This window comes from Malaclemys terrapin, chromosome 6 (assembly GCF_027887155.1).
Source record: "Malaclemys terrapin pileata isolate rMalTer1 chromosome 6, rMalTer1.hap1, whole genome shotgun sequence".
NCBI classification, from domain to species: Eukaryota; Metazoa; Chordata; order Testudines; family Emydidae; genus Malaclemys; species Malaclemys terrapin.
The window spans coordinates 40,240,222-40,268,040 of record NC_071510.1 but is presented as its reverse complement, the minus strand read 5'-3'; the positions used below and the strand labels follow the sequence as shown (position 1 = coordinate 40,268,040).

The following is a 27,819-nucleotide window of genomic DNA, read 5'->3' as shown; positions in this document are numbered from 1 at the left end:
TGTAGTTACATTTTTGATGGCAAGCATGAAGGTGGGTACATTATCAATTAAACTCTTTCCAGGGTATTTTTTTCTTCATTCATGATGATAGTCTAAAGTATGTTTTTTAACACCAGAAAACTTCTAGTTGAGGAGAAAAAATGGCAAATAATTCTAACTATTCCAATAAACTGTCATGTTTGATTACTATATAACCTAAAAGTGGCAGAGGATGTGGAATATATACGATTTGCTTCCTCACCTGTTTTCACAGAAAAACAGAAGTAAATGTTTAGAAAGATGAATACAAACCTTCCCACCTGGCATCAAATGGGATTAACATTTTTCTCATTCCACAATTGCATTTTTGCAGAGTAAGATTAATGTTTGCCATGTCATAAACAACAGAACTGCTCCATAAATTACAGCATAAACATCTTAAAGTACTTTAGATGTTTAAAGTAAGAGTGAAATCTGTCATCAAAAGGTATAGACACTTTCCATAATGCTGTGACACAGAGTTTTTGTTGGTCAGAGACTAAATTTTATTTCCTGTCCCTGGTCATCTGCCATGGGTCACAGAAAAGAATAATACTCCTATCACACAACAGGGATTCCACTGATTCTGGTGGTACTATTACCTCTTCCTTTAAAAAAAAATCCCAAATACAATTAAAATATGATATCATTCACAAATAACTACTATAACAAACGAATGGAGATATCTAGGACTATCTGACTCCCTGGCAGATGACGATTATTCTGATGCTTACTTAGTATCTGTTAGTTATAACTGTCACTGAATGAACCTCAGTGGCTTTCTGATCCCATGGCTACTTCTTATTCTAAACAGTTATTTCTGCAGTAGCTTCTTCAGCTGCTACAGTGTATCTGCATTATGGAGCCTGCATTTGCTGCTCCTGGTATTTTTCACTGATACATGACTAGACTGAGTGGGCACGTACTCCTAATTACTGACTTACTTCAATGGCTGTTCTCACATCTTCTTGCTTGGATATGGTTGTAAGCCAATGGGCAGATTCACCAGCCAGAGAAGGTAAAACATTTAAGTCCTTTTCCTCACGGCTCCCTTTGTTAACTCAAAAAGATGCAAATCACTTGGCAACAACAACCACCTTTTTAGCTTTCAGAAAGCTGGAGGAGGATATTTTACTGTATTCTTTCCTTTTATAGTCCCACCCTAGACCAGCCACGTGATAAGCAGGGAACATTTTTACCCCTTATACATTGCGCCATAGGAGTGCCTATGCACCTTGTCACAGTGATGTAAATGCATTCTGCAGTGTTCGCTTACAAACCTACCTGAACTTTGGTCTTCAAAAACAAAAGATGCAACCAAATTTCCTCCTATGATGTGTTATCTCTCTAGTATGCTTTTTGGCTATAAAAGCCAGAAACTTGCCCCAAATAAGAACATCTATGGCAAGAAGAAAGATACTTACAGAGAGTTCTTTAAACTTTATCATTTGAATTAACCTGTTAAGATTATGGCATAATCTTGAAATAATATTTGCATAATTTAGAAATACAACTCTGTGTCTGTTCCATAGCTTGCTGCCATGGCTAACTTGGAGCCCATCTACACTGCGTGAAGAAACATGGGCTAGCACAGTTCTTTGTCAGGGTTAGGGACATCCATATTATCAATCATTTTATTGCCAGTGTATAAAATATAATAGGCTAGAGATTAAAACACAGGCTAAAAGATTGTTCCTTAACATGGTTACAGAATTGTCTTTTCCCAACCACACTGGAGATTAAGAAAAAAAATCTATAACACTGTTCTTTTCCTGTATGCGAGGCTCTTAGGCATAAAGCTTACAACATTGCTTAAACACACAGTTTTAATTTGGTTGTGGTAGAACTGGGTAATAACATGGTTTGATGTGCCATGTGGATGGGGCCAAACCTTGAGTTTAAAATGTGCTTTAGCCCAAGTAGAGATCCAAGCCAAAACATGATTTTTTAATCCTGTTTATAAAACATGGTTTGGATCCCTCCACAATGGCCAGTCAAATAGTGCCACAACCAAATGTAAAGTATGCTTAAGAAGGGTTTTAAAACATATTAAAAAGCACTAGGGCCTCATACTAATTTCCCTAGTCATTAGAAACACACTGGCAAAGGCAAATTTATTATCTGTAGGTCTGATGAAACAATAACCTTACAGACAGTTGAAAAGCTTGCTGTATTATCTATAAAGCTATTTACACTGGATGTGATCCAACACTTCACCTAGTATAATGTTCCTGACTCCCTCAGTGGTGAAATTACTTAAAGCTTAGTAGTCCCTGTAAGGCACATCCCTCCCTTGCAGTGGGAGAGAGGTGTAAAGATGCATTCTCCCCAGGAAGGACCCAAGAGGCTGAGTCTGCCTCAGGGAGCAGCATGTGCAGGCACACAGAGGCATGTCACGGGGTTGCACTTACTCCAGCGGTTCTAACTGAGGTATAGTGGGGGTAGAATCGTGGTCCCAGCACCTCTCCACTAATGCAATGATCCCCGGGGGGAGTAGGGAGGGGGCAGTCTGGATATACACACATGTGCAATGAATGCAATTGCAACTGGCCCTTCTGAATACTGTGTGATGGAGAATGGTTTAGGCCCAGATTCTCAAAGATATTTAGGAACCCAACTCCTATTGATGTCTTGTGCTCTCTCCCTTCTGCACATCTCCATAAAGGCCAGGCATAATCTGGTCCTTGTTTAAATGCAAGCCCAGAAGATTCCAGGACAACAAAACCATGATAGCAAAGAGAAGTCCTGCCATGAAGAAGGGGGAGACATATGGCTTTTTGTGAAGATATTCACATGAATGATGCATGTAAGATTTAGTCCTCAATAAATAATTGGAAAAAGTGAGTTACTATTAAGATCTGTTCAGCACCTCTACCAGTGATGTGCAAAGGGAAATGCATATTTTCCCCTCTTGGGAAAAGGGTCCAGTATGCCTAGTGACAAAAAAAGGAAATAATTAAAGAAAAGTACAAATGAATGAAAAAGAAATAATAGTATATGATTCTTTTAAACTGATATTCCTAGCACAGTTTGTCAAGAATCCTCTGTGGCTGAGGCAAAAGGATCTAAAACAAGAATAATAGCATACTCAGTATATAACAACCAGGATATGTGTCTATTCTACAGCCTCTCTGCACATGGAATTCCAAGTAATGTCACATGGAAGATTTACAGAATCAGCCCCATAATATTTAATTTTATGTAAATAAAAGTCTAATCAAAATTGGCCTTTGTAATGAAGGAAACTACTAATAGAAAGGCTGTTGCATATGAAATATGAAACTGATATAAATCCTATTTTATTCTTAATCTGTTATTAGTGGTAGATGATGCACACGCCAAATACAAAAACACTATTATCTCACAGATGTAGTATGTGAAAAGCAGTCTGTTCCCATAACAACAGGCAATTTTAGACTGTATTTTTCATCATTTCTAGCAGCAAAGATTAGGCTCACAAAATGGAAAATCTGTTTTAAAAAAAGGTTCAATAATGATTTTCTAAGCCACTGTGTATTGTATATTTAAGAAATGGATTTCAAATGCACTCACATTTATTAACATTTGAGTGCCTTTAAATGAACTAACTAGAGGCATGATCTTGCAAAACCTTACTCACTTGAGAAATCTTGCTTACATGATTAGTCCCACTGGAGAAAACTCATTTGATGCGGGCTCAATCCTGCACAACCTTTTTATCAAATTAGGCTCTTGTTCGTGCAACTAATTTATTAGATAGATTTGATAAACCGTAAAAAAGGTCATTTACCCTATCACTGCCATGCCAGTATAAGTAATTGAGAGAATGGCTAAATCATCATGCTTTAGATTAAGGGTGCATTTATGTTCATAAAGGATTAATAAATGATTAATTGATGTTATAAGCATGCTACATACATGAGAAGTATGTAGATGGCTATAAAAACATCAGTAGATGGTATTAAGATGATTATAAGCCATGGATATAACCAGCCTATTAACCTATTACTTTATTAAAACATCTATTAATAATCTTTAGTTCTTTAAAACACATATATTAAGGTACCCTTGATATAAAATGTGATCAGAAGGATACATTTTTAGTACACTTTCCAAAAGCAAAGAATCTTTTTGTAATTTCGTTAACTGAATTCTCATTACAAAAATACAAATTCATTAAAAGAAGTAGCTTGGCCTAAGCATATCTTTTTGACTTGCAGATAATTAATATCTTGTGTTTATCAATATAATAAATGGCTTTATGCAATCCAGTGCAAAATGTCCATTCCAAGAACCCATAAGTAGGGCACAACTATTAAGGCACTTTGGATGCATTCTGTTTTGTCTCTGAGACCATCTTACCCTGCATGCTCCATCTCTGCAGTTGTGATAGGCTGTCATGCTCTTGAAGTATGTCCCTAACTTCTGATTAGTTTGAACTAACTCACTGAGGGCATTCTCGGAGAAAGATCTTTGCTCTTTGATTTAAGCTTGATAAACTTTGGGAGATGATGTAAGATGTACCTGGTCAACCCAGCTATTTGATGTTAGCTTGGTATAACTGGGAAGGTCACTGGATCACTTATTTTCATTGGGTTAGGTGGGGTTGGATATGCCTACTCTACAAATTAAGGTCTGATTTCAGGACTGGGTCGTATTGCCTATGTCTGAACCAACACATAGTAAGAGACAGTCCCTGGCCTGGAAAGTTACAGTCGAAGGCCCTGGTTCTGCAACATGCATGTGCCATGAGCAATTTTATGCATGTGAGTAGTTCCATTAAAATCAAAGAGACTACTCGCATGAGTATAGTTAAACACTTGCTTAAGTGGCTGGAAGATCAAACCACACAGGATGCAACTGACTGGTAACAAGCAAACAAATGGAGTGGGGGAGGGAAGATTAGGGTAACAGTGACAGGAAGGCATGCTTATGTATACAGACTACATGCAAATCTTTCAAGTTTGAAGGTATTTTAAGATATGAATAAAAATGAGACATGTTTTAAATTAACATTGCTTGTAATGTGATAACCGTTCCCCTGCAGTGTTTGCAACCCAAATGTCTTGCACTGTTCCAGTGCCTGAAAACCAACAAGTGAAATTGACTGTAAAATAGACACATCTATCTTCACTGTAAAAAATGAGCCAAGTGCAAAACTTAAAAGCTGAGTGAAGGCAATATTTAACAAACAATATAAATAGTGTAAAGTGAAATGAAATGTTAGTATGCTTTCAGTTTTAATGATCAAAGGTGATATTTACAGGTAAAGAATACTTTTAACATGACGGTAAGAAGGTGGCTGGCCCTTTAAACAAAAGGCCACTGGGCGTACTTCCACCTGTGACTGATTATCTGGGGGACAGCTGATGCTGGGATCAAACTCTTTGGGGACAGGGATCATCTTTTTGTTCTGTTTGTACAGCATCTAGTGGAATTGGGTCCTGGTTCTTGACTAGGGCTCCTGAGCAGTGCTTAAATAATGGTGGCAGCTGGGGTGTCAATCACTTTCTAGAGAAATTAAAGTGACATCACATCTGCCTGTCCTCCTGCGCGCCACCAATCCTCACTCCCCTGAGCCCAGCCCCATCAATTCTGCCCCCTCAACCTCACCTCTGCTCCTCCTGAGCTCTTGGGGTTCTCCAGTCCCCTCTCCCAGGCCTGGAGGGCTGTAGCAGGGTCCCCTCTTTCTCTTCCCAGGGCTGGTGTTGCAGGGAGGGAAAGAAGAGGCGGGAGGAGTAGAGCAGCCATCCTATTGCTCATAGGAGGGACGAAAGGAGGGGGGAGGGCAGAGGAGAGGAGAGAGTGGAGCCATTCTGAGCTGCTGGGCTTTTTCTTCTGGCGTGTCCCCCCTGTGAGAATGGTGTTACCTCCAGAGGGGAAATTGGCTGCTCTAGGCCAGGAGGCAGAGAAGTGGGGAAAACAACCAATCAGAGGAGGATTAATATAAATTGTATTTCCCCCATCTGAGAGCTGTTGCAAGCAGGCACACTTTAAACACTGCTCCTAGGTGCTACCGTGATACAAATAAATAATTATAATATAATCAATAATTAATAAGTACCAGCAAGTAGTTCAGTTCTGCTGGAGAGATGCAGGGAATTGGTAGGCTCCTACAGGAGGCCCTGGGGCAAGGGAAAGAACCCAGGTTACATAGGATTCTCAGGCAGATGTCCTGTAGACTGTAATCCTGCAGGGAGCAGGCTAGGAATGAAAAAGGAGAGGAGAGGCTTGCCTAACTCCCAGACAGAAGGCCTGTAGAGAGTAATCCAATAGGGAGCAGATAGGCCCCTCCAGAAGCCCCCCAGGGGAAGGGAGATGACTGGTAAATTGAATTTGTGTTTAAATAGTTTCGTTTTGAAGAAATAAAACCAAAACCCTATGGAAAGGAGATTAGAATTCCACAACTGGAGTGCGTTCTATGGTGCATGGGCTGATGAATTAGCCCACTGATTTACAATGACTTATCTTGACAGTGTCTCTTGGAAAAAACAAACAAGTGAATATTGCTGCTGTGTATGAAGTTTGCTTTTGTTGAAGACATACAGCCAAGTGCTACTGTCAATGGAATAATTCACAAGAACAGGGCAAATAGGATTTGGTCCATATAGTAGCAATCTGTAACTTTTGAAGAGGGGACTAAAACATAATTTCTACTAGTAAATATACACAACTTTTACCATTCTCTTTCCTTTTCACATATGTCAGCTCTATAGAACAGAACCATTCCTGAATAATGCTTGTAAACTAAATCTAATTATTGCTAAATTATAATCATAGATTCAGAACATGATGGATTTCAATCTTTGTTTCACTACACAAACATTCAGCATTGACACTGCAAACCATAAGACAAATTTAAAAGGAAAACAAAATGATTGGTCTAATTTCACAATTTTTCTCTTCAGCCAATGAGGCTTGGATAGATAATGCATAAAGCCAATTTCACTGGTATGCTCCAGCAGCTTTGGCAAGACAAAGTAACTGTAAACATTACGAGAGCAGCAAAAAGCAGCCAGAGTAACTGGTGAATCTGGCCCTAAAGGTAGAGAAACTGCAATACGATCCAGTCCTGCACTCCTTACTCAAACAAAGTTCCTGCTGAAATCAATGGGAAATTTGCCAGAGAAAAAAGTGTTGAATTAAGTCATCCTTTGGAAAATCTTTCAATGTAATCCCACATGGTTGTGAAAAATATATTCTGCCAGAAACTTGAAACGAACTCTTGAAGGGTTTGGAAAGGTAAAATGACATGCAATTTGTGATGGGAAAATTATCATGGGAAAGACATATGTATGATAATAGCGACAAAGAGTCCTGTGGCACCTTATAGACTAACAGATGTATTGGAGCATAAGCTTTCATGGGTGAATACCCACTTCGTCAGATGAAAGATGTATGATAATGTAATTTCAGAGTAGCACCCGTGTTAGTCTGTATCCGCAAAAAGAAGAACAGGAGTACTTGTGGCACCTTAGAGACTAACAAATTTATGTTTTCCTTAATAACTGTAAACTCCATCTCTTTCAACAAATTGCTGAGGAAGAGGGGTTCTGTGCATTTTTGGGGGGGTCTGGCACAGAGATGGTCTTGCTCACTGTCACTAATAAAATCATTATCCTGTTTGTTCTTAGACATATTGGCAAACTCAGTTAATTTGTTTTTAAAACCAACTACCTGGAACTGAGACTTTTGTAGTGAGATAATTAGGCTGTACAAAAGACGCCCTGTACTTTCTCTTAGCCTAACAACACCAAAATAAATGTCTTGATTTCTCAATGCTACCATAACACACACACACCAGCTGAACCATCAGTGCTTTTCTATGAGAAAAGGCCATAAACTCTATTAGAATGAAAGATTAGCAGTAAAAGGATGGCATAGTAGAGTTTAATGTTAGTTTTGATAGGGTAAAAATTAGAATAAAATTTTTCATTTTAAATTCTATGGTGATTCATAATATAAGAGTCAGAAAAGGAAAATATGTGAGAAAAATTGCTAGGTGTCATATTAATACTAACGGCATATAAATAAAAACCTTGTGTTGCAAAAATATCATCACAGCCATAAAAACATTTAAGCTATTACATCTGAAGGTGTGTGTTGGGGGGGGGGATCTCATATATATAAAACCTGAACCCACTATGTGAGGAGCACAGTTTTCAAGCAGACTCAGGGCTTGTCCTGACAAAACAATTAAACCTTAGTAACAAACCACGTGAGGCATTTGACATTTCCTACCTGTCAGAAAAATAAACCCAGTATGCTAAGTGAATAAAGAACCATCACACACACAAATGATCAGTTTTTCCGGGGAGGGGATTTCTAGAGCGAACTTCTTTAGGAGCAAAACCAAAACAAGTTGAGTCTAGCCAAGGATCCTGCTGTGCCAAGTGTAAACAAGAGAGAGACTTTAAAATGTGAGGTTTTAATAGTTTTATAAAGCAAAATCCACGATGCGAGAGACATGCTTTAAACTTAACCCACCGAGCGGGAGCCTCTCTCCATAGGAGGGAAACTTTGGCAAATCTCCTTAGTTATCCGGGATGTGCAGATGGCTCCACGCCCGGGGTCTCGGGGGCAGCGGGAACCCACACCCGAATCATCCACCTTCTCGCATGCAGAGCTGCTGCCTTCCCCACCCCCACTACGGAAAGTTTAGAGGTCAATAAAAGTCTCTTACCTGTTGATTTTCAGGGCAAATGCCCTTCTGTCAGCTGCGGGTAAAGTGGCCATGCTTGACAGCGTCCCTCTGAATGTGAGATCCCTAGGAGGGGAGAGGCTGGTAATTTCCACCAAGGGCGCTTATTATGTGTATCATACCAAGGGCTAAAGAATGAGTTTCATCTGTCAGTTCTGGGTGGAAACTTCCGCATTTCACCTTCCTCACTGAAATTGGCCAAGGGGGAGGGCTCAGCTACTGACTTACCCTCCAGAGAAAAGCCTGAGCTCGAATTCCGGGGCTCCCGGGGCGCTGAAAATCAAAATGCCCCGGAGCTGCCTAGGCATCCTTCCCCATCAAGCCCCCCGGTTTGTAATTCTGACCAGGACCCAAGCCCGCTGCAATTTTATAACAGGGACTCTAATGATCCCTCGATAGGCGGCTAGAAACGCAGCCCTCACTCTGAATATAGCTTTTCGCCTTGTTAGAAACCCTGCTGCGATATTTTTGACTGGTCCAGAGGGGTTCACGCAGGAAGACGGGAATTTAAATAGGCACCAAGGATGGATTAGTTCCCCCACTGTAACCGGAGAGAGATCAAAGCGTCTGTCTCCCATGCTGTTTGGAAACTTTGTTTGCTAATATTTCGGCTTCCTCTTGCACAACTGGAAGAAACGAATCTTTGCAGACTCTTCTCAATAGGTGTCACTCTCGCTTGTACTGAAAGCAACTTCCAGCGACTCTGGGCTTTCAAGAAAACCATTTGATTAAAGGGACTCGTCCAGTGAGGATCTCTACGATTCAGTTCTGATCCCATCCTTCTTCCGGGGACAAAATGTTTCTATGCAGCCGCTTAAGAAAAATTATGGCTATTTCCTAAATTGTTTCCGCCATTCTTTGTACACAACCAATACAATCCTTTCTGGGTGTGAATACTTAAAGCTGAAATACGGGATGATAAAATAGATCCTGTTATTAAATAAATGTATGCTCCAATGAGTGGTGGGTACAACTAAATCCTCAAAGATGATCTTTCCAATTGTGTACCAGCTGAAAGATGAACTCTCATTCTGACTTAGAGCCAGGATTACATCAACCCAAGAAATAGAGGAGGAAATATTTTTGTCCTTCCAGTATGTCCCAATTTCCACTGGATGAGACGATGTTGGATCTTTACTTAAAATGCATTTTTACTGGTATAAATTTGTACATATATGTTACAGAAGCAAGCTGTACTATGTGTAACAAAAAGGTGAGAGACAGAGACATATACTAGTTACCTTTGTGCAGTAAAAAGTTGGTTCTGTATAGTGGTGTAATTATATTCACTGTTGTACTTCTTGTTCCTCCTTCTTTCCCTTCATTTGGGGAGGGAGGTGTTAGCTTAAAAGGACATTTTACAGCTTTTTTTATTTATTAAATTATTTTATGATGTTATTGAAGATTTACTGGCTTGTAAAGATGATAAACACTGGTGCATCTATTATGAAAAAACAACAACAATTCCTTAAATGTACACAGTTACATGGATGCTACAGACGGATATGAGGGAATCAAAGTAAGTCCAATGTTAGGCCTCCAAACTGTGACAACCTCCCATTAATTCTATACTCTGTACTGGAATGCTGGAAACAGAGCTGCCATATTATGGGCCAGATTCTGATACCCTGACTTACACCCATTCCCCTCCAGCTTCTACAGATTTCAATAGGATTCCTTGCAGAGTAAGGTGCTAGTAGCTGAAAAGGTGGCAGAATCTGGCTTTCTTGTTTAAAAGTACTTTAGAGCATTGTTAAATGAAGGGCTCATTTAAGATAATAAAGTGAAATTTGGTAGTTTCATACATATAAACCACCAGATCAAGGTTGTACAGATGGTCTTTTCAGAGTTCTTACTATATGCCTCAGGGGAAAGAAAGGCGCAGCTGGAGAGTTGAGGGATTTATCAGAAAAACTAAAACCAATGAATCACTGAGTATGGAACCAAATCTGGACATGTAAACAAAACACATCAGGAATCTACAGAATCAGGGAGACCTATGAGGACGGTCTTAAAAAACGAACGAAGAAAAGAGAATATGCTATATTGGAAAGAATGGATGTTAACTGGAAACCAGTTACATCACTAGGTATAAATGGAATTGGATGTTTTATCATGTGAGTCTTCTGCATATACACAACATGTTCTTCCCACAACACATTGGCACTGAGGTTGCTTACTGGTTGACAATTGGGGGGTTTGCTCCCCTTCTCCTGGAGCACTGAGCAAGGAATATTCTGTTAATATCATGTGGGTCTCTCTCTCATGATTAATCTCTTCTGAAGACAAGGAATATTGGACCTTGGTGGACCTCACTCCTTCCTATCTTTACCTATTATGTGTGTGGAGACACAGAGAAAGAGAATCGACACTGGTAATCCTGTAGAGCTATTCCAATGCACAGTGTAATTACAACTACAGTATGTGTACTACTCATAAAAATCCTTATTAAAAACACAACATTCAGCTTCGGATCAACAATTGCAATGTGTTCCAATCAGAAACATGGAAATAAATAAGAGAAATTTCATCCACCCTAATTTTATAAGTTAGAACCACATTTTTTTAAATGTCCACTAATTTTGGGTACCTAAGTTCAGACATCTAGGGCTTGATTTTCAGAACCACTGGACATCTACAGATCCCATTGATTTTAATGGGATTTGTGGGCCCTCAGCACTACTGAAAATTGGGCATCCCAAATTAGTTTAGGCTTTTGAAAATGGGGGCCTGTCTCTGATACACACCCCTGTTGATCTTGCATGGAATTGATGGAGATATAGGGTCTACTTTCCTCTCCATTATCATGTTCTTATAATATTATAACTTTAAAAAACAATACATGCCATGCTCACCTTAAGATGGAAAGCAATAGAATTGGAATTTATCTATTTTTTACATTGTGAAGATTGTGAAGACACCAATTACAGGCCAGGGAAGAGACGTTAATGCTTTACAGTTCTCTCTTGCACACGAGGTTGGATTCTCTGGTGTGTCAAGCTCACTTTGTATCACTTATAAAGGGAGGAGCTGTGGGGGAGTGCAATTCTGCTATGCCCAATTTTCCACTGGTATAGAGTCCTTGCATAAGGTACAGCTGCTTTCTTGCAGCTTTAATTTGTGCCAGAGGCAGACAGCTATGAATCAGGGAGTTACAAACAGCTTCCTGACAGCACACTCTCTTGACTGTGACTACATGCACTTGGGCACAGTGGAAAATCAAACCCTTGATATGCCTAAAAAGTACTGTACAGACTAGTAATACTGGGTATTGTAAAACCCTCTATTTCATTATTTGTTTATGGTAGCATCCACAATGTGCTAGGTGCTTTCCAAACATTCAAGAAGCATCAGTCCCAACTCCAAGAAGCTTACAATCTAAAGACACAGAGATAAGAAAACACAATGTAATGGAACAGAAAGAACAGCAGGCAATTCCCCATTCATTCCCTAATTCATCTATGTTAGCTGTAGTACTTTATACTGTAAAAATGTTTTCTAGTTTTTCCTTTTCTTCTTCTGCAGGACCCACAGAGGGAATTGATCCTTGCTGTTCTTTCTTTTTAAAAATCCATTTAAAAATTCCTGTTAAACTAAGTTCATTTTATTCAGTATGCTATGTATTTTTCTAGATGTATTTTCAGCATGGCTGAGTGTTCAAGAGCAGCTGAATAAATGCTTCAGACACCGTTCCACTTACAAAAAGGGGGTAGGAGGGAATTGTTGAGCAAAGTTCGGCAAGTGTTTTCTCATAACAGCTCATGGACCTCTACCATCCTTACTTGTCTAATGGAGTCCCCTGAGACATACAGTTCAAAGCTGTCCACTGCAAATTGATTTAGTTAATCTGTACTACCGGTAATAATTAAAGATATGTTTGTATATATTCTGCAGTCTATATTGCAAGTGTCTGTTTTACTGTTTGCAACAATCAAATGCACATTGCTAGGTCCTTGAGAAGCACCGGGAAATGTTTTTGTAAGTTAGAAGTATTTTACTGATTTCATACAGAAAATAATACCTATACAAATAAAAGTCTCCAAACCACTAGAATATTTAGCAAATACACAGCATACATAATTACTGCACAGCAATCGCTGTTCTCTTTTTTGGAAAAGCTGAGTAATCAAAACTTATTCCAAAAGTACATGTGAACAACAGAAGCTGCTAAATGTTTCTTTTGTCTACTTTTCCTGCACTCTTAGGTCTTGCCTGCATTGAGGAAATTTACCAAAAATGTCAAAACAGTTTTAGAACTGGTTGGAGCACCAGAGTATGGATAAAGCACTGGCTGATGGACCCATATTTAAAACTGGTCTATAGTCTTATCTATACTAGTGTTCCAACTGGTTTTAAAACTGGTTTGAATATTCTGAAAAATGTCCCCAGTGTACACAAGGCCTTAGGGCCTAATCATGATCCCATAGAAATCAATGGAAGCGGGATCTGGCCCTAAGGCAGCAATTTGGAAAGTGCCAACGAGATGCCAAGGATCAAAGTGCTGACTAGAAGCTGGTGGGGGAGGGATAGCTCAGTGGTTTGAGCATTGGCCTGCTAAACCCAGGGTTGTAAGCTCAACCTTTGAGGGAGTGTGACAAATTGGGACTGTTCTTAATGTGGTCTTTGAATGCTGAGTGGGGAGTGTTGGACTGGGAAGGCAGGGGAGTGTGGCTAGGATGGTCTGCATTGGGGGATGGGAGACTGGCCGTGAGGGAGAATACCTGAGCATGTAACATGAGAACCCAGGAAGGGGTTAGAGGCCAGGTGACACCTTTGCCCGGGAAATTAAACAAAGGCTGTGGGAGGGGACGCGAGAGAGGGAGTTGCAGGAGCTGGCTGGGAGAATGGCTGGGAGGCAGACGGGGCTCTGACCTCCCAAGGGGGCTGTGGTGCCCTGGGACCCCAAGATGCACCTAATGGGGGGGGGGGGTCCTGTTGTCTGTGCCTGCAAGACCTGTCTTGGACTGTATTCCTGTCGTCTAAATAAACCTTCTGCTTTACTGGCTGGCTGAGAGTCATGGTGAATCGCAGGAAGCCGGGGGGGGGGGGGGGGCAGGGCCTTGTGTCCCCCCACACTCCGTGACAGGGGGCCACTTAGGGATATGGGGCAAAAATTGGTTGGATGATTTAATTTGGGGATTGGTCCTGCTTTGAGCAGGGGGTTGGATTAGATGATCTCCTGAGGTCTCTTCCAACCCTGATATTCTATGAAATTAAGACAGGCAACATCTACAGCTGAAGAAAACTATTCAACCCATAGACTATATGATGTGTATTTCAAGGTGCCATCTGGTGGTATTTTACACAATGACAGGCATTTCCATACCCACTTTTTCCCTCAACAATCTCACAGTAAGCAGGCAATTATCACTCCTTCATTACCAGTGATATACCTGCAGAGAATCAGTTACTGTGCAAACTGCTGAGTGGCACAGTATTGGTATATGTATGATAGACAAAGCAGTGTAATATTTTATCATTAAATTTGCCTTTGCCGCTGAAAATAAAAAGGGAGGGCAGAGACTTTTTTGTGCCCTAGATCTTTAGGCAAGAAAGGATTCTCATGCCAATCTCATCCTGTGTTAGGGCCTAATCCTGCTCTCATTGAAGTCAATGGAAGTTTTGCCAATAACTTTAATGGAAGAAAGTTTGGGTCCTTAGCACATACACTACAGTGCTTAATTTCAGATTCCAGTAATTACCTGATAGCCTGTAAGATGCATTTGTGCCAATAGGAAGATTAATTTTCCAGTTGCTCTAACAGTCCAACTGCTAGCAAACCCTCTGTCTGAGGGATTTAGTGATGTTTCACCCATCACACTAATTCAAGAAAAAGACAGAGAAATATACAGTGGGCAGTATAATTGGACACTCTTGTTTAATATAAATACAGAAAAGTGTCAAATTTTGCTCTAATTTACATTGATATAAATCCCAATTAACTCCAGAAAGTCAGCATATTTACTCCTGACTTACATAAAGTTAACAGAGCAGAATTTAGCCCATGAACTTCAGAAAATATGTATTTTTCTAGTCCTTATCAGTAACAGTAGGAAGTAGGGCTGTCAATTAATTGCAGCTAACTCACGCGATTAACTCAAAAAAATTAATAGCAATTAAAAAAATTAATTGTGATTAATCACACTGTTAAACAGTAGAATACCAATTGAAATGTATTAAATATTTTTGGATGTTTTTCTACATTTTCAAATATACTGATTTCTATTACAACACAGAATACAGTGTACAGTGCTCACTTTATATTTATTTTTTATTACAAATATTTGCACTGTAAAAATGATAAACAAAAGAAATAGTATTTTTCAATTAACCTCGTGCAAGTACTGTAGTGCAATCTCTTTATCCAGAAAGTGTAACTTACAAAGGCAGATTTTTTTTGTTACATAACTGCTCTCAAAAACAAAACAAAGTAAAACTTTAGAGCCTACAAGTCCACTCAGTCCTACTTCAGCCAATCGCTCAGACAACCAAGGCCTTGTCTACATTGCCACTTTGTCGCTCAGGGGTGTGAAAAAACACACCCCTGAGCGCTGCAAGTTTCAGCGCTGTAAAGAGGCAGTGTAGACAGTCACAAGTGCTGGGAGCTACTTCCCTTGTGGGGGTGGGTTTTTTACAGCGCTGGGAGAGCTCTCTCCCAGTGCTGGTGCCGCGACTATACAGCCACGTTAAACATGAACATGTGCTGTGTCATCATCCCAGACTGCTATAACATGAAATTTATGGCAGAATGCGGGCAAAACAGAGCCGAAGGCATACAGTTCTCCCCCAAGGAGTTCAGTCACAAATTTAATTAACGCATAATTTTTTAACGAGCATCGAATGGTGGCCCAAGTATGAAGGGGCATATGAATGTTTAGAATATCTCGCACGTAAATACGGCTACAAAAGTGCCATATGAATGCCTGTTCTCACTTTCAGGTGACATTGTAAACAAGAAGCAGGCAGCATTATCTCCTGTAAATTGTAACCAGCTTTGGGGTATGTCTTCACTAGCAATGTTAAAGTGGCTGTATAGTCGCAACACCAGCACTGGGAGAGAGCTCTCCCAGCACTGTAAAAAACCCACCCCCACAAGGGGAGTAGCTCCCAGCACTGGTGCACCATCTACACTGCCTCTTTACAGCGCTGAAATTTGCAGCAGTCAGGGGTGTTTTTTTCCACACCCCGAGCGACAAAATTGCAGCACTGTAAAGTGGCAATGTAGACAAGGCCTTGGTTGTCTGAGCGATTGGCTGAAGTAGGATTGAGTGGACTTGTAGGCTCTAAAGTTTTACTTTGTTTTATTTTTCAATGCAGTTATTTTTTATACATAATTCTATATTTGTAAATTCAACTTCCATGCTAAAGAGATTGCACTACAGTACTCGTATGAGGTGAATTGAAAAATACTATTTCTTTTGTTTTTTACAGTGCAAATATTTGTAATAAAAAATAAATATAAAGTGAGCACTGTACACTTTGTATTCTGTGTTGTAATTGAAATCAATATATTTGAAAATGTAGAAAACATCCAAAAATATTTAAATACAGGGTATTCCATTATTGTTTAACAATGTGATTAATCAAGATTAATTTTTTTAATTGCTTGAAACCCTAGCGAAGCACTAAAATCAGTGGAAATAGAGTAATAAAGAAATATACTTAGACAAGTATGTGAAACTTAAAACCATACACTTTTTTAAATTTCATTTTGGTGCTATTGCAGTTTCAGAAAGGAAACTAAGTTAATTTTACAACCCTCTGATTTCCTTTTTCCTTTGTATGTAGACATTACGGATAGTCACACTAACAATCAGTGGCATTTTCATGCCTCCAGGGGAAGTTGCACAAATTTAAGAGAGAAGGATAGGAGGTGTGAAAGCATTTGATTGTTACTTTTAAAAAATAATAGTTTATTGAAAACTTTCTTTGGTTATCTTCATAAGAAACAAAACTCAGCAGAGGAAATATTAAAAAAATAACAACTCCTTCTCTGCTATCATCTCCTACCCCCACACATACACCCAAAACCTAAAACATTACAAATAAGCAATCTGCTCGGGCAGATCACATTAATCATTTGATTAGATATTTCATTGATAAATAAAAACAACTCTTTTTTAAAGTGCACCCTGATGAGGCACTGAAGACACTACAGTTAAAAGATGATAAAACAGCATAAGAGAGTTTTTAAGAAGCAAATAAAAATGGTAAAAAAGTAATAAAAAATAACATAATTATATCACATACAGTGGGTATGTCTGAACCCTTTAGGGTTTGCATTTTATACACATATTATTCCCAGGTTTCTCCCATCTGTGTACTATATTTAATAAAATGTGTGTGAATGATCTCTCAGACTCTGATCTTGCAAACATTGATGCTCATCCTTACGCATGGAGTAGTCTTACTGAGTTCAAAGGTTAATCATATGCAGTCATAGTCTATGCATAGTTTACAAGATAAGACCTAATTTTGTATGCTCCTCTTCCCCAAAGTATATAAGCATTCATCCTGGCCAACACTTATGCACAATGAACCTTACTCACAAGTAGTTCCATGGAGTTCAAGGCTCCAATTTTGCAAACACGTGTCCCTCTCAAACTTCTCTTCTCTAGACTAAAATATCCAACTCTTTCAATCTTTCTTCATCAGTCACGTTTTCCAAACCTTTTATCATTTTTGTTGCTGTCCTCTGGACACTTTCCAATTTGTCCACATCTTTCCTGAAGTGTTGTACCCAGAACTGGACACAATACTCCAGTTGAGGCTTTATCTGTGCTGAGTAGAGGGGAAGTATTACTTCTTGTTTCCGAGTAGCAGCCGTGTTAGTCTGTATCCACAAAAAGGACAGGAGAACTTGTGGCACCTTAGAGACTAACAAATTTATTTGAGCATAAGCTTTCGTGGGTTACAGCCCACTTCATCGGATGCATAGAATGGAACATATAACAAGAGTATATATATATATATATATATATATATATGTATATATACATACAGAGAAGATGCCATACCAGCTCTGAGAGGCTAATTAATTAAGATGATCTATTATCAGCAGGAAAAAAACGTTTGTAGTGATAATCAAGATGGTCAATTACAGACAGTTGACAAGAGGTGTAAGGATAGTTATCATAAGGAAATAGATTCAAGTAGTGTAATGACTCAGCCATTCCCAGTCTCTATTCAAGCCAGAGTTAATGGTATCTAATTTGCAAATCAATTCAAGCTCAGCAGTTTCTCTTTGGAGTCTGTTTTTGAAGTCTTTCTGTTGCAAAATTGCCACCTTCAGGTCTGTTACTGAGTGGCCAGAGAGGTTGAAATGTTCTCCTCCTGGTTTTTGAGTGTTATGATTCCTGATGTCAGATTTGTGTCCGTTTATTCTTTTACTTCTTGTGTCTTGCTTGCAACATTCCTGCAATACATACCAGAATGGCATTTGCCTTTTTTGCAGCAGCATCACACTGTTGACTCACATTCAATTTGTGAGCCACTATAACCCACCAATCCTTTTCTGCAGTACTGCTGCTTAGTCAGTTATTCTCCATGTTGTATTTGTGCATTTGATTTTTCCATCTTGAGTATAGTACTTTGCACTTATCGTCATTGAATTTCATCTTATTGATTTTAGACCAATTCTCCAAATTATCAAGATCACTCAAATTCTAAACATGTCTTCTGAAGTGTTTTGTCAGCTACAAATCTTACATGAATACTCTCCACTCCATCATCCAAGTAACTTACGAAAATGTTTAATAGTGACCCAAAACAGACCCACGAGATACTCCTCCCAGGAAGACTGGGAATTATTGCACGCTCTGAGTAGTGTTTTTCAATCAGGTGTGTACCCACCTCATAGTAACTTAATCTCAAGACTATTATTTTCCTAGTTTGCTTATGAGAATGTCATGTCAGACTGTGTCAGAAGCCTTACTAAAATCAAGATATATCATATCTTCTGCTTCCCCTCATAGGCTAGGCCAGTAACCTTGTCAAAGAAGGAAATTAGATTGGTTTGGCATGTTTTATTCTTGACGATTCTATGTTGGCTATTACTTATCACCTTATTATCCTCCAGATTTGAACAAATTGATTGTTTAACAATTTGTTCCAGTATCTTTGTAGGTATCAAAGTTAGACTGTCTTATCTATAATTCCACAGGTCCTCCTTTCCCCCCTTTTTAAAGATAGGTACTATGTTTTCCCTTCTCCAGTCCTCTGGGGGACCTCTCTCATCCTCCATGAATTCTCAAAGATAATTGCCAATGATTCAGGGATTGTTTCAGCTAGTTCCTTAAGTACCCTATGGTGTATTTCGTCAGACCCTACCAACTTGAATACATCTAATTTATCTACATATTCTTTATTCTGTTCTTTCCCTATTTCTGGTCCAAGATACTTCTCCTTTGTTAATATTAATTGTATTAAATACCTAATCACAGTTAATCTTTTTAGTGAAAACTAAAGTATAAAATTGAAACAATTCAGCCTTCTTTGTGTTGTCCGTTATTTGATTCTGCAAACACTATGTATGTACTTAAATTTATATGTCAGTAGTTCCTTTAACTTCAGTGGGGTTACTCATGGGTACAATTAAGCATATGCTTATATGTTTGCAGGATCTAGACCCTAATTTCCATCTTAGAGTTCACCTGCCTATCTATTGGTTTAATTAGGGTTGAATTCTATTTTCTGAAGGATAACCACTTGGCTCAAATCAACTCTTGAACCTGACAATGTATTTGTTATTTCCAATAGCACCCACATTGTGTGTGCTGGGTGCTTTCCAAATATAGAATACACACAATTGCTGGTCTGAGAAGTTCACACTGTAGAGACATTTAAGTAAACAAAGAAAAAACAGGAACAGAAAAAAGGAGCAATAAATATATTGCAAGACTATTGTTAAGACTGTCAGAATTTTCTGTTTATAAATCAGGCATGTAAATTATAATTAACTTACTCATTTAACCAGTTTTTGTTTAGTAGGCCTGCCTACTGTGATTCTGTTATGATATGCTTTAAAAGCTTCTATATTGACTGAGCCTAACAATTTTAATTTCCTTGTTCTTTTACTTTAGAATCTCTTTAACTAGCTTCCTCAGTTTTTGTTTTTTAAGTTCCCTTTTCAAAAGTTTGTCATCACAGTGCTAGGTTTTAGTCTGACTCCTCTCTCAATGACTTTGAACTTCATTATATTGTGTCCTCTAGCAAGAGCTATTATAAGAAGTAACCTTTTCACTACTAAATTCAGCTGCTAAATTCATCTTTCTTTCCCATTGTTCTAACCCTGTCATCCATTTTTTAATCCCTCCACTGGCTCTCTATTCTCCACCACATCAGAGTCAAGCAATCTGTGATCACTTTCAAAGTTCTTCAGAACTACCTCTTCCTTATTTGCCCACTATCCCTTTCTCCCCAACCTATGGTGCCTGTCTCAACAACCCATTTCTCCATCTCTCCCAGTCCCACACACTTTATTCCAAGTTGCCCCCATGCATCGACTGCCCACTCTGAGCTGATCCACAAAGGTTGAATGATGAAAAAGAACTTGTATATTATTTGATTTTGCTTAGACTTCTCTTCCCCCAACCCCCAATCTCTTTGCTTGTACACTGTATCTGTTTTCTCCATCCTTTCAGTAGTTTTTGTCTTTTTCAGATTGTATGACCTTCAGGGCAGGGACCATGTCTTCTCTGCATTTAGAAAGTTTCTATTACAATTTGAGTGCTACCACAATCTAGATAAATAACCATTAATTATGAACTCCGGCATCTTCGACCCTGCTGTTCTTTTCTAAGAGTTGAAATCAAGTGTGTGTGATGTATCTGGCTTTCTAGTATGCTAAAATAAATACTTCAGCTATATAGTTTGGGGAAAGAACTTCACTTCTGCTATGTTTGCTTTAATTATCTGCACTAGTAAACATGCATGTTTTATTTATGTTCATTCTAGCTTGCTAGGGTAAATATCATGCAATACATTTGAAACTTTAATAGTCTCTGTATTCACAATGAACACTCACAGGAAAATGAGGATTTTTTTCATACTCTTATCTTGTCAACTTTTCAGTTTAGGTGTATCAAAAGTGGCAGCAGCCAGTACAGCACCACCCAAGTCAAAGACTTTCAGTACAAGGTAAGGCTCTGATGTTTGGGTATTAAATTTAGAGGCCAGCAGAAAGCCCCAAACCAAATGTTTTTATTGGATAGTTTTGTCCCAATGAAAAATAATGAACATTGTGGTCTGAAGTATTTTTAATTTATTATTTATGGGAAATGAATAGTGTAAACAGCCAATAAATTGGATTTTCACCTTCTTCCTTTCTAATAGCGGTGGGCTATCCATTGTCTTATCTAACCTGGGCAAGGTTTATACAAGATGTCTCATCTCCATAAAGCAGAAACTTCAGCATTATATCCAGTCTGATTTTTGGAAGAGGATTTATGGGCTTTCATGCACTCATTTATTCTAGCCTGCCCATTCCCAACAGCTTCCCATACCCCGCCCCCCTTTTCCATAAGTGCTGGAACTAGGGATGCTACCGCAGCCCCTGGCTTGAAGTGGTTTACATTATATACAGGGTTTAGTCTGGTTAAATGGCTCTCAGCACCCCCACTATAAAAATTGTTCCAACACCCCAGCCCTTTTCGCTATGCAGAAGCTGAGAAAAATCTCTTCTAATAATCTAAAATTGTTCTTAATCAGGCACTCATTTAAGCCTGTAATTAATACAAGGAATACAATAATAATAATAATAATAATAAACACAGGCATATTGGTTCCTTCTTGGAGAAACAGACTTACTGATTTGAATCCCAGTGATGTGCCACATAGCTTCTGATTTTGCAATCACTTCTCACATGAGTAGTCTCATTGACTATTTGGCTGAATAACAGTTGCAGGATCAGGCTCTTAATAACGGAATAATGCTTCCTAATTTGAAGAGTTGTATAAGGCTTTGAGAGCTGGACTACCAAAAAGCAGCTCATTGGTCCTTCTGAAGCTTTTAGTACTTACCCTACAGACCAGTTTTGGGACAACCTTCCCCTCTGAATCTGACACATCAGCCGTTCTAGTTTGGAAGTAGAAATGTTCCTTCAGAAAAGTAACCAGCATGAAGGCAACACCCATATCACACAACACAATGTCTTGTCTGCTGAAAACAAGAATGTTGAAAGTTGTGTTTTACCATGAACCAACCATAAAATCCTTCAAATAGCAGAGACTGTGCACTTCTACTGTGCAATAAATGGACTTGATTCACTATTTTTTGTGGTCACAAGGAACTGCAGGTCCACAACTGGCTTCTGTCTACTGTTCCAGATTGTTTATCCAAGACCTCCGAGTCTGGCACCCAGTTAGAAGCAAAAAGTATACAGTAGTACTTCACTTAATCAATGTTGAATAGTAATCAAAGCCAAAAAGGAAACTGCTAGTAAATAAAGGATTTGATCATTAGCTTTGGAGTTCTTATGGAGTTTCCCTTTGTACCTATAAAATCATGTATCTTAGGTATTTATGTTGAAATCCACACTGTTATGGGTATCATAACAAAGCTCACCGTATTTGAAGATTTTCAGAATAACATTTGTCTCTATGTTCCCCTTAATAAAAGTAGTAACTAAAATGTAACCAACTTTTGTAATCAAACTAGAAGCACTGATTAACAGGATAATTGATATTAAAGAAACACTTGTATAAGCCCAAATTTAACTGTATAAACCTAAATTTAATTTAGACTTCTTTTAGTCAACAGGGCAATGATTCTCATACTATGGCCATATACCACTGGGGATTCAGAGTCCTATCCTAGTTGTCAGCAAAACAAAACATTTTGAAAATCAAACAGTGTTAAGTGGAGGGCTAGCAAGAGGAGGTGGGATCATGTGTGGATTTTGGGTTACAAAGTGGTGCAAAAAACAAAAAACACTGGAGAAGCACTGTGAGAGAGAATGATGGATTTTCAACAGCTTTATTTATCAAATGACTGTGCTGGGTGCTGTGTAACAATACATATAATACAGTCCTGGCCCTAGAGAGCTCATTTTATAGTATAAATAAAATAAAAGTGGAATGGGTGAGATACAAATATTGTGCGAGAGGGATAACATGGCTAACAGTATTAGGAACACAAGGTTGCATAGTTTAGTTATCTGTATAACTAAATCCCTTACAGGATTCAAGAATATATATATAAATAAATGAATGCATGAACAAGAGACTGAATGGACCTGTGACACAGCACCTTTTTAGTCATCATTAGCATTCTGTGACTAAAAACAGTATCTTTACCTGAGGGCTATATGAAAGGAAGCGAGGTCTAGTAGATAGAACACTGAATAGATCTGGATTCTATTCCCAGCTCTGCCACCAGCCTGCAAGGAGGCATTAAGCAAGTCATTTCACCAGTTTGTGCCTCAGTTTTCCTACCTGCAAAGGAGTCATCCTCCTTTGGAAAGCACTTTGAGATCTAGGGATGAAAGGCGCTATAGGGCTACCAACCCTCCAGGATTGGCCTGGAATCTCCAGGAATTAAGGATTAATCTTTAATTAAATTTGTCATGTGAATAAACCTCCAGAAATACGGTCCAAACAAAATTGGCAACCCTAACAGGTAAGTATCATTAATTATTATTATACCACTAAAAAGCAGGATTTATCCTCAGCCTTCTAAGTACATAGAGCATTTTTGATACTCCTCACTGACACTCAATCTACTGTGCCTTGAAGTGGACATTAATCCCTTGGACCAAAATATGACCCATCAGAATATAAGCAAAAATATAACCGCCCCCCACCCCAGCCCTACTTATTAGCCAAGCCAAGGTATTTCCAGCATCCCGAGTAACATGGGCAGTTCTCCGGCCGGAGTGAGCCCTTGGTATGTGGGACTAGGGCTGAAAACAGAGCTGGGTTGAGAGCGGCGCACGGATCTTCGGAGGCTTCGTTGACACTAACGCCCCCTCCCCTAGTAGCTGACCTCGCTCCAGGCCGACGCGCCTTGGGGCCAGCCCTGGCTGCAAACTGGCCCGTACAGTAGCCGTATGGCCCGCCCTAGGGTAGGACCTCCGGCAGCACGCTCAGCACGCCTCCTTACGAGCAATGGCTGGCCGCTCTAGTGGCGCCGCCCCGCGCTACACGCAGCCGCACCTGGACAAGCCGCTGCCCCTCAGCCCGCGGCGGCGCGTGGCTAACTCCGCCCCCCACCCTACACACGTGGCCGACAATCACCCCGTGACTCTGATAGAGAGAACGGCAACCGAAAGGACAGGTTGCGCACGCGTGTCGGGAATCCGCGTAGTAAGGTGGGCGTATGTGCACCACAAAGGCCATGGAGCTGCGCATGCACATCTGGAAGCGGGGGGGGGGTCACCGTGCGCATGCGCATTTGGAGTCCCGGGGGAGGGAGCGTGCAAGAGAAACAGTCTCTTCTTTAACTCTTCCTGTGCCGGGCGCCGTCGACTCGGCGGCGGTTACTGGTGCTGGTGGCGCGTCCTGACGCTGCGGCTGCGGCCCGCCATCACGTGGGCGTGACGCACCCGGAGAGGGGCGGAGAGACCGCAGGTGAGTGGGGGGCCCCTGGACTCCTGCGCTAAAGGGGGGGAGGGACTGCGGAGACGCGGCCCCTTGCGGAGCAGCCCGGGAGCCGCTCCCCTTTCCCCCCGCCCCCGCGCCCGGGGCGCCGCAGCGGGGGGTGGAGTGGGGTGAAGGTGCGTATTGGGGGCGTGTGTGAGCTTGTTCCCACCAGGGCTCCCCGCCTCACAATGTTTCTCTCTCCAGGGCCAGGCCGCTCTGTGGTGGCAGTGGCTGGCGATGGCCCAGGCTCCCATGGAGGAGGAGGAGTGTCCCGAGCTGATTCCCATAGAGGATCAGGAGGTTGCGGGAGAAGAGGCTGAACTCAGCCACGGCACCAAGATCCCAGTCACTATCATCACAGGCTATCTAGGTAACCAGCTCACCTAGCAGCACTAAACCTCGAGCTTCCCCTCTGGGACCTTTACAAAGCAAACCCGCCCTATTACGTGCTTTTTACCGCTGCCTTAACAGCGTTCCATACAAAACCAACATTTGCCTGGTTTTATGCATTGCACAATGACTTCAGTTGGGTGTATGGGGTGGAATTTGACTGTTGGTATTCTTCTTGAATAGAACAATCTGTGGTATGAGGAGCAGTACTGCAAACAAACCATGCAGCCATCTTCCTGTTGTTCTGTATTTCATGACAAAAAGAGCGTATAACTACATATCTAACATCAGTTCTGATGTTCCTCTAAACTACTGTTGTCATGTTTTCAATTTACAGTACAGACTTAGTCTCATGGCACCACTATCTATAGAAAATACTTCTGTCACAATGTGCTTGCAGAATCATTTTGGAGAGTTAAATGAGCTTCTATGGTTATTCTTATAAAATAGCTCATAAGTCCTGACCTGCACAGTTAGGGCTTGTCTACACAGCAAGTCACTGCATGGCAAGCCCAGAGTGTGAATCTACAGCCAAGCTGCCCTCTGGGACTTTCAGTGTGCTATAGGAGTGTCCACATGGGACATTACTGTGCTGCAAGCTGGTGCACATCCTGGCTTGCTGTGCAGTAATTTGCTATATAGACAAACCCTAAATTGGCTTTCTAGCCGTAGCAGTCAGTCCATTTTGTTCCATGAAAAGATGAGTGCTAAGATTACATGAGTAAGCACTCAAAATGTGATGTAAGTGTTTAAATGGATGTCTTGCATGACCGATTGTGTAATTGACCAAGAGCTTTTGACACCCTTTGAAAAAGTGTGCTGCAAAATTGTATGAATGCAGTATTGCCAACCCCAAGCGTTCAAAAATCATGAGTTAAGTCCCCAAAAACTGAGATTGTTTTAAAAATCACAGAAAGGACATTTTAAAAAAATTCTGTTTCAAGAGAGCCAATACAGAATTTTTTATTTCCCAGCTTTTAGGGAAGGGTATTGTCCGAGTCAGTGAAACTGACAGCCTTTCAGAAGTGGCAGAATCCCCTGCTGCTCTGCTTCTTCACCAACCACCTTCAATATGATAATTATACTTGTTTTTTTCCCCAAAACATAGTGACCTAGAGAGGTGACAGTTGCTCCATAGTTAAGGTTGCAACTAGGTTTTTGTTTATAAGCCCAATTTTGGCGTCTCACTCTCAGATTCACAGAAACCCATACAGGGCTCAAAACTTACATTAGATCTAGGGCTGAGGTAAAAATTGTCTGTAAAATTGAAGTGACAATGGGTATCACAATTCCAAAAATCCATGGAAGATTTTTGCCACCTTTATAGACCCCCCCTCCCCCCCCGGCACCCCATCCTCAAAAAAAGACGAAACCAACTCTACTGAACTTGCTGATCTGAGTTCTCATGCCTAGGACTAAAATTTAGTTGCTTAGTATGAAATTATTAACATTTCTTTAGAAACAATGCTATAAAACATCTACTCCAGCAGTATTGATATAGAATAACAAATTACTACTGGGAACCTAAACTTTCATTTAAAAAAAAAAAGTTTTCAGCCCAGTTCATTGCAAAAAATAGATAGAAATGTAATCTCATTGTTAAGAAGGTGTATCGAATTGGGAAAGAGATAATTTTATAACAAAAGATTTGCCATGGGTGGGAAGAGACTGGTGAGCCCCTTAAGACTTGTAGGGCATGGAGGGACCTCAGTAAGGCTTCTGAGATTTATGTGAAGTGCTACAATAATCCCCTGGGTTCTCTTCCAAGTACTACAAATAATTTTTAAAAAATGAGGGGCATAATTTAATTACAAATATAAAAATAAAATGTAATGCTTCTACTGGTATAAAATCAGAGAATGAGTACTAGCACTCCATTGGGTGTTAATTTCTAAAAAGTATATTTCAGGAGCACGGCGGTAACCTTGAATTTGAAAATTCTCCTTATACTTTATTTTTGATCTACTGAAATTTGTGCTGTTTTTTAGGTGCTGGGAAGACAACTCTTCTTAATTATATTTTGACAGAACAACATAACAAAAGAATAGCAGTTATTCTAAATGAGTTTGGAGAAGGTATGTAATGCTACAGAAATATTGTATAGAAACAAAAAATGGGGAATACATAAGGATTTTCCTGTTTTGTTAAGAAATGCTTTAGGAAAGTAAACTATTAAAGGCAGACAAATGGTATAATGGTGCCTGGATTGATATCTAAATTGATTGTTCCCCAAGCTAAGGCTATCAGACTGGCTTATGCAGTTTCTCAGCAGTGTAAAATTGAGACCTTGTCCTCAATAAGCTTGTACATGTGGGATCAACACTACAATAAAAATTCAAAAGTTTGGGATGTGTCAATTCCCTTTTGTTCAAAAGAATGCTAGTAGACATTGCTGTTCAACTAACATTGAATATAAAGAACTTGCACAAGACCAAACTAAAGAGAAGATTAGTAGTGTAATAAATCAAGCTTCCCTAGCAAGAAATGTGTCAAATGACTGTAATAGAGCTTGCAACTGTTGAAGCTGGACGATGAGATTTCTTCACTTTTTCCAGTAATTTAGTGCTGGTTTTTTTAAATTTTAACTGATTACTTTGCTCTGCTTTTATATGGCTGTTGATGATGAAGAAATACAGTATTGAGAACCTGTGCAATCCCCCACCCTACTATAATGATGTTGACAAGTTTCCATCTTCATTATAAAAATTCTTGCTATGGACAACTCAATTCATAATCTGTGAGTGGAGTCGAGAGAAGATTATTTCGAGTAGTAGTAGACGAAGCACTGAGTTGGGAGTTAAGAACCATGGAGTTCTAAATCTAGTACTGCCAATGACTTACTAATTGGTCTTAAGCAAGTGTCACAACCTCTCAGTTAATGTCTGCAGTTTTAAAAATGTGTAAGAGTTAAGTATTAAACCATTTTTCTTTGTCTCATACATAAATTCAATTTGCATCATAAATGACTGTCATACCACTTTGAATGCCTCACCTCCATTCCGCCTATGCATTCGAATAAATGGGTAATACTTCTACTTTTGCAAGTTTATTTTTTATTCTTCATAGGATGATTTGGCCTGTAGACCTTAAATTTGCCTAATATAAAATGATTGCTTAAACTAAGTATAATGTCTAAAGAATTTGTCAGGAAG

At 39.7% G+C, this 27,819-nt stretch overlaps 2 protein-coding genes across 3 annotated transcripts in view; one reads left to right on the top strand and one right to left on the bottom strand.

Moving 5' to 3' along the window:
• DOCK8 (dedicator of cytokinesis 8) overlaps nt 1–9,227 on the bottom strand; it is a 127,468-nt gene extending 118,241 nt beyond the window's left edge. Inside the window, exon 1 of one of the 2 annotated variants that reach the window (XM_054032720.1) lies at nt 8,927–9,227. In XM_054032720.1, coding sequence (XP_053888695.1) covers nt 8,927–9,006 — 80 coding nt within the window. In that variant the 5' untranslated portion in view covers nt 9,007–9,227. Of the gene's footprint in view, nt 1–8,680; nt 8,796–8,926 lie in introns of those variants that run through there. The other variant, XM_054032721.1, reaches the window with a different exon arrangement.
• A 15,086-nt stretch (nt 9,228–24,313) lies between these two features.
• The window catches only part of LOC128839212 (zinc-regulated GTPase metalloprotein activator 1C-like), a 47,139-nt gene continuing 43,633 nt past the window's right edge, over nt 24,314–27,819 (top strand). The window contains 3 exon segments of the mRNA XM_054031998.1: nt 24,314–24,411; nt 24,482–24,647; nt 26,656–26,742. Of these exon segments, the coding sequence (XP_053887973.1) occupies nt 24,515–24,647; nt 26,656–26,742 (220 nt within the window). The 5' untranslated portion in view covers nt 24,314–24,411; nt 24,482–24,514.